The following is an 11,840-nucleotide window of genomic DNA, read 5'->3' as shown; positions in this document are numbered from 1 at the left end:
TACGTCGGACGTTCAGCGCTGCTTTCCTAAAGGCCTAGAAGTTTGGCAATGGTGTTTGGGACGTCAAGCATGATCCCACTGACTATCCTAACGCCATTGTCAAACTTTTAGTGTTATAGGAAAGTGGTGCTGAACGCTGAAATTATTATCTTCGTAAACTATTAGTACTTAAGTATGTAAATTTTCTTTTTTCGCCCTCTGTCGATACACATGGTCCTTCTTGAAACTTGTTTCAATGTTGCCAGATCTCGACGCTTCTGCTTCTGTTGTTGCCAGATGTTTTTCCCTTATTCCATACTTGCTTTATTCTTCATAAGTACTTAGCACCATGTAAGGAAATTTATAAAGATCTTTTAACTAAAAGCAAGCAATCTGAAATTACATACTTTTTGCAAAAGGTAAAGCGTGGATCTGAAGATAATGCAGAAAAATGCTCAGAGGATAAAGATAACTTGCCAAAAAGAAAACGCTCTCGGTTAATAGTGCTTTTAGTGATGACGAAGAAAACATTGTTTAATTTATATTAATATGTATCGCTTAAGAAAATTTTAATAAAGATATTTATCTTAATTATGAAAATATAATAGCATGTTTTTAATTTTTGGAACCTAACCCTCCTTTTCGTACTAGTTCTTTGTTTCGTATAACACGGATTCACATAACACGGCAATTTTTTGGAACGTAACTACCGTGTTATATGAGGGTTAACTGTATTTAATTAATATATCTTAAAATAATTGTTTTCATGAATATTAACAGCTCATTTAGTTTTAAATTAAAATATTATGTACTGTATTTGACAGATTTCTATGAATGGAAAGCCACAGACGATTTGAGAACCAACTAAAGTTAACTGTGTCATACTGTCTAAAAATTCATGGAATTTATAAATTTATACTCGTGCGGCTCTGGCATATGGGATCGTGACTACGCTCAATTCAGAAATGTACTTACAAAAGGAAAACATTCAATAACAGATTGTGTATATAAAAATGTTGCAAATGTATAATTTTCAATAAATCTTTCCGTAAAGAAAACATCTTTCTTATGAATAGCATTTTTTCATAGCTAACGTTCAAATAAATCATTGCAGATCTGTTAAATAAGACTAGAAAAAATTCACTAATATCTTACTGACGATTATAATTTGTTGATGAATTTAAACTACCAATTCATGAGACTTTACTCAAATTACACAAGATACACTTAACTCTTGATATTCGCCAGGGTTAGGTTTTTAAAAATCTCGTGAAAACCAAATAAGGATGCCTATGGAGAAAATTGAGTTTGGTTTTATGGAACATTTCAAAGAAAAACGTTAATTGTAAAATAAAATATTGCAAATTTTGTAATATAAAACGTTTAAATTATTTCTAAAAAGCAATAAATAATTTTATTAAATAATACAAAAAAATTCTAGTAAGAGATTGAAAATTCAGCAGAAAAATCTTGAGATTAAAATAATTTAAGAACGAAAGTCTATATATTCTATAGAATAACATTCATAATATACTGTATAATTTTAAATATTTTTACAAAAGTAATGAACAATACTCATCTTTTAAAGCTACAATATAAACATTAAATATTAGACAAAAGACAAATTTGCCGTTTAAGAAACGAACAGTAGCAAATTTTGTTTGTAATATAAATTAATTCTGACTGTTCTGTATTTACACCGATTGCGTTCTGTCAAATGATTCAGTGACGTCAAATTGACCGATCGTAAATTAGAATTATGCTTGTCCAGCTTATTGACGTCACGAAGTAGCGATATCTCGTTGTAAAAAACAGAACTACGGATAGGAAATCGTTCTCTAATTAGCCGCCAATCTACCTGACGTCACAAATGTTTGGGTTAGATTTATTCTTTTAGATTTACATTATTCCTAATTAGATATTTAAAATAAAATATAAACCATATAGAAATAATGACTGGGCATATGAGCAACTTTTGATCATTTTGGAATTCGATTTTTCTTCTAAATTTCTTTTTACAAATGTCACAATAGATATGAATCTGATTATTAAAAATACAGTGGTGCCTCGTATAACGTACGCTGCGAACAACGGACTTTCCGTTCGGCAGTTACGTGAGGCGAACAACGGTCTTTCTGCGAACAAGTGCGAATGATTTTTCCACTCTTTTGCCGTTGCCAATGACAATCTGCTATTTTTATAACACAGTATATTAGTATTATTAGAATATATTACTGTATTATTATATCTGAAGTACAGAGTTCCCGTTGGAATTCGGCTTGCTCCCTTGTTTATTACGTACATCATCTCAGTGCAGGGTATTTACATTTATTCAAGTGTTGTGCAAATCATGGCTTCTAAAAAACAGAAAGGTGATTTCAATTGAAACAAAGCAAGAAATCATCAGAAAGAGTGAAAGTTGACAAAAACTTCCTTGTCAAATGGGGAGAGGTTTAGGAGTTTACCAACACTCATTATCCGGAGCTGAGGCCAACAGGATCAATGACCTCTACAATGACACCCTTGCCCGTCATTTCCGACAGGTGTTGAAGAAGAGAGAGAAACAGAACATCTTGGACATGTTTTTCAATAAGCAAGCTGCCAAAAAACAAAGGATGGAACAAGAGGAGTTGACCACTTTGGACATGTTTTTCAAGAAGCAAGCTGCCAAAAAACAAAGGATGGAACAAGAGGAGATGACCCTGCAAGCTCCGCTAGCCTCTCCTGAATCTGACTCTGATTAAAAAACAATAATAAGAGACTTGCTGCAATGTGTAAAAAGTCTGTATCTGCATCAATGTGTAAAGAAAGTGTTCGTCACATCTGACTACCCAGCATAATTGGTGACTGCTCCATTTTCATTTATTTTATGGTACAGTACGGTTATTTTATGTTGCAGAACGAATTATATGTTTTAACATGTATTTCTATGGGAAAATGCGTTTCGTATAACGGACTTTTCACTTAACAGACGTGCACCTGGAACGGATTAAGTACCTTATACGAGGCACCACTGTAGTCATATGTTTCTCTAAAACCTCCCCACACGTAAAAGTCTGTTCACAGATATTACACTTTTTTTCCCTCTTTCCTCCCTATGGGGACTAAGAGTGCCTCTTAGAGCAAGCCTATTATGGGTTCAGCCAGGCCCACATTGTGGAGACCGGGTGGTGAGGGACGAGGAGACTCATATACGAACAGACGTCCCGCGAAAAAATCTTGGGGATTCTTTGACCAGTCCAGATTCGATCCCAAGTCCGGTAGGCTGCCACCTTGACCACTCGGCCATCCGGCCTACAAATATTACATTGATAAAGTGGTTGGGGTTTATTTCTAAACAAGCCAATTTTAAATGCAGTTTCAGTTTAGTTCCTGTTTTAAATTTGATTTTACAATAAATTCTAAAATACGAATGATTCTGATAAACGAGTTGATGGCGTAATAATAACTTTTAACATATACACCTTTGTTACACACTTGTTTCACAAACTTAACGAAGATTGTCTTTATTGTCTAACAAGTAAGTCTATTACACTTCTGACAACAAAACGGTTTTATGTTGAAATGAACTTTCTGCTAAATAATTAAGCTACGTTTACTTTGAATTCTTTATTAAACATATTTCACTTTTCAATGGGAATTTTCGTTGTAGTGTGTTTTCAGTCTTAAATGGTTTATTACAAATATTGCATACATACATAATTCCATGTTCAGAAATACAACGTTTGCTATTGCTATGCCAATACAATTTGTATTTGCTATTGCTATGCCAATACAAATGCTTTTGCATTTGTATTGGCATAGCATTTTTACATGTCACATACATACTTTCTTCTATCGCTGTCAATAATTTTATGCTGTCCCAAAGAACGTATTGTTATAAAATATTTGTCACACATGACAAGAATATTACTAATCAGTGCTGTGTATACGAATATGCCGTTTAAACTAGAACTGCGTTTAAAACTTTAATTATATACCTTACAAGTATGGTGAAATTAATTATTAACTACTTCACTATGCTAAATAGCGTTTTGTTTTAAAATATTTGTTATATAATATCACAACTATAATTGAATTTCTTATTATGAACGATTTCATCAGCTAGCAAACGTTTATTTTTCTTCGGTTTTTAACCTTTTGTTACATACCTGAGAAGAATAGTTACGTTCATGAGTTCCATAATGGCGTTTTAGTTGCCCTTTCCATTTGAAACCCTTATTACAAATATCACAGTTGAAAGGACGTTCTTCACTATGACTATTCTGATGGGTTGTTAGCTCAGGTTTCCGTTTAAAACCCTTATTACAAATATCGCAGTTAAAAGGACGTTCTTCACTATGACTTTTTTGGTGGCTTTTTACTTCCGGTTTGGACTTAAAACCCTTATTACAAATATCGCATTTGAAAGGACGTTCTTCACTATGAATATTTCGATGGCTTTTTAGATGCACTTTCCATTTAAAACCCTTATTACAAATATCGCATTTGAAAGGACGTTCTTCACTATGAATATTTTGATGAATTTTTAGATATTCTTTCCACTTAAAACCCTTATTACAAATATCACATTTGAAAGGACGTTCTTCACTATGCACACTTTGATGGGTTTTTAGATGTCCTTTCTGTTTAAAACCCTTATTACAAATATCGCATTTAAAAGGACATTCTTCATTATGAATATTTTGATGACGTTTTAGTTGCAGTTTCTGATTAAAACCCTTATTACAAATATCGCATTTAAAAGGGCGTTCTTCACTATGATTACTTTGATGTCTTTTTAGTTCACTTTTCCTCTTAAAACCTTTATTACAACTATCGCATTTGAAAGGACGTTCTTCACTATGAGTTTCTTGATGCATTTTCAGTGGCATTTTCTGTTTAAATCCCTTATTACAAATATCGCATTTGAAAGGACGTTTTTCACTATGAGTTTTTTTATGCTGTTTTAGTTCCTCTTTCGATTTAAAACCCTTATTACAAATATCGCAATTGAAAGGACGTTCTTCACTATGAGTTTCATGATGCCTTTTTAGTTGATCTTTCCGTTGAAATCCCTTATTACAAATATCGCATTTCAAAGGACGTTCTGCATTATGAGTTTTGTGATGCCTTTTTAGTAGGTCTTTACGTTTAAATCCTTTATTACAAATATCGCATTTGAAAGGACGTTCTTCACTATGAGTTTCATGATGCCTGTTTAGTTGTTCTTTCTGTTTAAAACCCATATTACAAATATCACATTTGAAAGGGCGTTCTTCACTATGATAAATTTGATGGCTTTTTAGTATGCTTTTCAATTTGAAACCCTTATTACAAATCTCGCATTTGAAAGGACGTTCTTCACTATGAGTTTCATGATGCCTGTTTAGTTCCCCTTTATGTTTAAAATCCTTATTACAAATATCGCATTTGAAAGGACGTTCGTCACTATGAGTTTTTTTATGGCTTTTTAATAGCACTTTCAATTTAAAACCCTTATTACAAATATCGCATTTAAAAGGACGTTCTTCACTATGATAATTTTGATGGCTTTTTAGTTCACTTTTCCTTTTAAAACCCTTATTACAAATATCGCATTTAAAAGGACGTTCTTCACTATGATAATTTTGATGGCTTTTTAGTTCACTTTTCCTTTTAAAACCTTTATTACAAATATCGCATTTGAAAGGATGTTCTTCATTATGTCGTGCTTCATGACGTAACCATATGCATTTCCACTTAAATTCCTTTCCACATATTTTGCAGGCGTGAACTTTGTGTATTTTCTTCTGTATCTCTAAACAGCTTTCACCATATTGAACGCGTCTACCACAAATGTCGTTTTTCCACTGAATATTAGATTTTTTACCATTTCTTAGAGATGATTTCACTCGAATTCCAGATGGCTGCAAACGTAAATTCATATGAGAAATTTCGTTTTTATTTTCAGTTTGGTGTTCTTTCATGTGTCTTCGCAAAAGAAATTGCCACAAAAACTTCTCATTGCAGGTTGTGCAGCGAAATGGTTTTTTTCTGATATGACAGAACAGATGTGTTTCTAATATTCTCTTATTTGTAAATGTCTGTTTACATAATTTACACGTAAATTCTTCTTTAGAATGTAATGCGAACATCATCTTGAAATATTTCCTTTTAATCTTATCATGAATTTTATTCCATTTTCTGTTCGAAGGAACGTTCCTCTTTGTTCTGATATTATATTTAAAACTTTTTTCTTTTTCTGAATTTTGGTGAATATCGAATTCCTGAATGTGCTCTTCCTCCTGAACTGAAAGTTTAAAAAAAAATAAAATATAATGAAGTATCTATTATATTTCAATAAACAGCATAGTTTCAGCGTTAAAATAGTGTTGTAGCATTAAAATTGGTAAAGTATACATATGTTTTTCATATAAATGCAAAGCATCATTTGTTGTCTGCACTAAAAAATAAAACATTTTATATTCACAATCATAAACTGATTGATTCAGCTTTAGTTTCTTTAGCAGACCTTCAGATGAGTGTGTAAAATTGTTTCAGTTTATCTGTTTTTGTTTATATTATTTGTGTAGTTTGTTCCAGTGGTTATCATAGAAACGTGAAAGAAATTGTATGCTTTTAGAGAGGAAAAGAAATCATTAGTGTAAAAGAAAAAAGTACCGCAGCAAAAGTCTATAGATTATATCTAATATATAATCGAGACGGGAGAGTTGAAAGTTAAAATTTGGTACACAGATAGGGTACGTCACGAAAACGCACACTAAGAAGGGATTTTTCGAAATTTCCCCCCCGGGGGGAGAGAGACAGGATTAAAACTTCTATATACATTATGGATACGAGCTCAAACGGTTAGGAGTTGAAAGTTGAAATTTGGTACACAGTTAGGGTACGTTAGGAGAACGCACACTAAGAAGGGATTTTTCGAAATTCCTCCCCACGGGGGAGAGGGACAGGATTAAGGCTTAACACTTCCATCAACAATGGAAGTGTTAAGTAACAATGGAAGTGCTAAGTAACAATGGAAGTGTTAAGTAACAATGGAAGTGTCAACAATGGAAATGCTACGTAACAATGGAATTGTTAAGAGAAAGCGACATGCAAGACGCAGATGCAGTTTTTTTCGTTTTTGCGGGAAATCGAACATATTTTTAGACCCATCTAAAAATTCTCTAATTAGTCTGGAAACAAGGGGACCCAATTCTTGCATTCTGTGAAAACGAGTAAGGTTGACTGTAACGTAGTAATCTTTATCTTAGTTATCGTTACTTTTGCCCGAGCAACGCCGGGCCCACCTGCTAGTTAATAAATAAAAAGGCAAAATTACAGGATTTTTGTATTTTTTTTTAAATTCAAAATACCATAATTTGAGTGTATGTCCAGTTGATGTGTACAACGTTTTCAAGAATATTAGCAACATCTTTTTTAACACGTTGCTAATATATACTTATTTATGTCATTAAATAAATTATATAGCCCTAGTTTACTTCGTTTCAATACATTTTTTTTATTATTTTAGCGGACCCATGAACAAAGCAAGATGACATGAATCATTAAATAAAAGCTGATGAGTTGTTATTTAATGATTCTGATTATCTCAAGAGATTTTTATTAATTTCAAAAGTTATATTAATACGTTGTAGCAGGTTACATATAATTCTGAAATATCTGATCCCAGTTAAATGTTTGACAATTGAATCTTGAATGTAATTCTTTAGGTGCCCTCTGAATAATACTAATATAAAAAGTCTGAACTAAGTAACATGTTACTTACTTTGGATGTTCTCTTCATCCCTGTTAAAGTTTTCGTCAGGAGTGAAGAATTTATTGTTGACAGGCTAAACAATATGCAAACAATACATGACAATCACGAATAATCATTTATAATATATAAACAAGAAACGAGTTGCTCAACTTTCCCGGCAACGTTTTAAAGTTTTGATGGCGCTGTCTGTAATGAAACGTTTTTTAAATAATATACGATCTTTTTAACTATTATAGAAAGGCAAATAATTGAATTTTAAATGTAGGGATAAATTTAATATAAAAAAGTGAGTTAAATACGAGTAGTGAGTAAAATCATGATTAAGTCCGACCCTACTAAAGATACACGTGGCCCCCCATTATCTCCCCACCCTCTTGATTTTTAACCAGCAAAATTTAATAGCCTCAATTTCCCTAATAATCAAACTTTCCAGCAAAATTTCAGAAATTTTTCGACAAAAAAAGCAGGAGTTATTAAGTTTCAAACAGGATAAAGAAAATTGTGCAGCCTCACAGACTAACATCGTTACATACAGATAGATAGATAGATATTTTATTGTAACCTACTGGAGTACAGTAAATACTGGGTGCCACATGGTACTAGTTACATAAAAGTACATGGATACATAATATGAGTGAGATGATATAAATTAAAAAAAATAATAATAATAACAGTAAAGAGAAAATTATTTACAAATATATACAATGTAATGTAAGCAAAATAAAAACAAGTGTAATATAAAATAAAGAATTAAAGTTTTGATATATTGGTACATGAAATACAAAGATTGCAAATACTGTACAAATAAGCGTGGATGTGTAAACTTAACGTACAATATCAAAAGGAATTAAGTAATTAAAGTAACACAACATAATAGAGGAAATTAATGATGTTTTTATACAGATTAAATAAATATACACGAGTTTACACAGGGGTAAAGGACATCGGTACAATGCACTGAGGATATGGTTACAGGTTAAGTGCATGTGACGACAACATTGCAGAAGACAGATGTAGGTGAATGGTCTGCAGGCATGTGAGGCAGTTAAATGTAAGCAGTGACAGTGGTACTATCAAAGTAGTTGTTTATGAGCACAAGAAAAGCGAGGTAAGAGTCTTGGTGGTTGAACAAGCTGTACCCGTGTGCTTCAATGGTGGACTTTAAATAGTGCCTCTCCAGCTGCAGCATGGGACAGTCGAAGATGTAATGGAGATTGCTGTCACTAGTACCACAGAGGAAGCAGTTAGAGCTAGGGGCGTTGACAAATCTAGCCCAGTATGACTGAAATCTACAATGACCAGTGAGAAACTGGCTGTTGCGGTGATCTGGAATGTACCATTTATTAAGGAGAAAACTCTCAATGTTTGGGATGAATCTGTGTGTAACTGGATGGTTATGATTGTCCCATTCCTGTTGCCAAGTCACAAGAAGGTCCTTCCATAGTAGGTTTTTGAGAGTGTTGCTGTTAATTTTATTATAGGCGACTGGAAGGTTAGGGTCATCACTAGCAGATTTGGCCAAGGCATGAGCATGCACATTACCAAGCGTGTCCTGGTAAGCACGTGTCCAGTAGATGAAGAAAAGATTGCAGGAATTGTTGATAGTGTGCTGTATATCTGTGGAGATGGGATGACAGGAATGGTTTTTTATAAGGAAGATTGAAGATGCACTGTCCGAGATGATGGCCACAGATTTGCTTGCAAAGTTGGAGACAGACCAGGCCACGGCCGACCTGATGACGAACATCTCGGCTTGGAGAACAGAACAGTGATCGTCCAACCTGTGCTGACCAGAGGCGATCTCCTCATTGTTGTGGAAGGCAACAAAGGCACTGCCTACACTGAAATATGCTTTGGATCCATCAGAAAAGATTTCTGTATCCACATCATCAGGTTGGCAGAAGTTGATCTTATTAGGAGTGGCTGGGTGCTTAGTTAAAGCATACTGAATGTTGCATTCAAGATCCTGAGTTTCGATAATTTGATTATTGATGCAGGTAGCCTTACCCCACTTAAGATGCCAGAGCTTAGTGTTATAGTCAATTAGATAATTAATCGGTGCTTTCCTAGCCAAAATCTGGAGAGAGATGTTTAGGGTCGTTTTATAGGCTCTAGTTATGTGCAGATAAAACCCACAATTTTTTTGCATTTTCGACGTTTGAAAATGTTCTAAGTTTAGAAATGTTGGCGAGTCATTTTCTGACCGATCGCCATGTTTTCCCCCTTATATATAATAGTAGGAAAAGTAATATGAAAGTCATTACAAACTTATACATTACAAATCAGTATTCTGTAATTTTATATATAAGCTACATATTAGAAAATTGCATTAAAGTTAATTATGTTTTGAAAATTTTAGAGAAATTATTTAGTCTTTTGGGGAAATTAACAAAATAACAAGCGAGACTCTTCACTTTTTATCTTGTCCATTGATAAAGATATTACTAATGAAGTAGACTGTATTGCTACAGATCTATATTATTTATAAAGTAATTTAGCCCAGTGAAAACCAGAAGAGTAGTTCTGTAAGGAAAGATTTTTACACCTATTAAATTTCACAATTCGTTGTAAAGCCGTTTTGCTCATTTTATTACATTAGAGAAATTGCAGCCGAAGTTCAAAGTTTAAACTTGTACGGCAAGCAGAAAAAACGTTTGACATTTCAACTCCAAATAAAACACGTTGCGCCTTAGTCGCACACTGATTCATGGGATATTGTCGAAAAATGGCGAAAACATTTAAGAACGGCGAAAGTTACCAAAGAACGTAAAAGTAACAAATTACATTATTTTTAAATATTTAGAGGATATTTAATAACACTAAATAATTATTTTTAACTTTAATTAGCATCGTGTCTCCTACCATACGATATAATAGTAGGACAATTTGCCTGTTCTCATGACATACTTTTCTTGAGAGAAGTACTGTACTGGCTTATATAAATCCGAAAGCAGCAGGGAAATTAGTTTTAGAAATTTACAAACGTAATACTGTTGATGGAAGATGATACCGTGAAAGAAAATCCTACTTCTACAGTATTGCGATAAGCTATTATCAACACAAATATATAAAAATTCAATAGGCACTTCAATCACATAACTTGCAAAAAAATTGAATAATTATATAATTTATGAATTAAAATCGTCTGTTTCGTTACAATGTCGTTCACAAATGCTTAAATAATCATTATTTTAATAAAATAAATCGTAAATTCAATCTAAACACAAAGAAAAAGCAAACGTTTAATCCGAACTTCTACTTGCCACGTTCCACGTTCAACGCCATTTTCCTGAATCATTATGCTGAACATTATATTATTCAATAAAATAAATGTATTACATTGAAGCTTAAAAAACGAAATTTAGTACTGTACGTTGAGTATAAGTGGCATTAATGCTAATAAATTTTGGTAATAAAACATCAAGGGGTTAAGAGATAAAAAAATGGTCCCGTTTAAAATCTCGAATGGGGTCAGACTTCATTAAAATTTTATTTGTTGTTAGCATCTACAATTTTTTGTGAAATGCATTTCTATCATTAAAATTAAGCATTTCTTCATTTTATAATAATTAAAATTATACAGAGTTTTTATAAGATATGGCGCCAAAGACAATTTTATTTATTTTTTATGATTAACTAGATATCTCGTAGCAACATAGAACTGACAATGAGTTATCTTGAACTACACTTAAGTAAATTTCCAAGAAAATGACTAAAGGCCCTAAACTTTGCGACACCCCAATCGTAGCGTCATGGCACCCTAAGGTGCCGCGGCACCCCGGTTGAAAAACACTGACTTAAGTACTCAATGAAGACTAAACGTAGTTGAAAACAAAAATCGCATCTAAAATAGTAGAGTAGAAGCCGTTCTTCCGGTTAAGCCTTAATGCTCTCCCTTACCCCCCGCGGGAGAATTTCTAAAAATCCCTTCTTAGTGTGCATTGCCATGGCTTACCCTACTAAAATGCACATAAAAACAAAAAATCGCATCTAAAATAGTACAGTAGAAGCCGTTCTTCCGGTTAAGCCTTAATGCTCTCCCTCACCCCCCCGCGTTGGAATTTCGAAAAATCCCTTCTTATTGTGCATTGCCATGGCATTCACTACTAAAACGCAG

At 33.2% G+C, this 11,840-nt stretch overlaps 2 protein-coding genes across 2 annotated transcripts; both read right to left on the bottom strand.

Annotated features, from left to right (window-relative positions):
- Window positions 1-3,456: 3,456 nt before the first annotated feature.
- On the bottom strand, window positions 3,457-7,899 carry LOC111614214 (oocyte zinc finger protein XlCOF6-like). The gene is made up of 3 exons (XM_023355598.1): window positions 7,733-7,899; window positions 4,448-6,250; window positions 3,457-4,363 (listed from the first exon to the last, which is right to left on the bottom strand). The coding sequence occupies exons 2-3, from the start codon at window positions 6,096-6,098 to the stop codon at window positions 4,095-4,097; spliced, it is 1,920 nt and encodes a 639-aa protein (XP_023211366.1). The 5' UTR covers window positions 6,099-6,250; window positions 7,733-7,899; the 3' UTR covers window positions 3,457-4,094.
- An 869-nt stretch (window positions 7,900-8,768) lies between these two features.
- LOC111614220 lies at window positions 8,769-9,872 on the bottom strand. The gene has a single exon (XM_023355602.1). The coding sequence runs from the start codon at window positions 9,870-9,872 to the stop codon at window positions 8,769-8,771; it is 1,104 nt and encodes a 367-aa protein (XP_023211370.1).
- Between the last annotated feature and the right edge of the window lie 1,968 nt (window positions 9,873-11,840).

This window comes from Centruroides sculpturatus, unplaced genomic scaffold (assembly GCF_000671375.1).
Source record: "Centruroides sculpturatus isolate CEXI.00-Female unplaced genomic scaffold, Cexi_2.0 scaffold1809, whole genome shotgun sequence".
Taxonomy (NCBI): domain Eukaryota; kingdom Metazoa; phylum Arthropoda; class Arachnida; order Scorpiones; family Buthidae; genus Centruroides; species Centruroides sculpturatus.
This window is presented reverse-complemented; position numbering and strand designations above follow the sequence as displayed.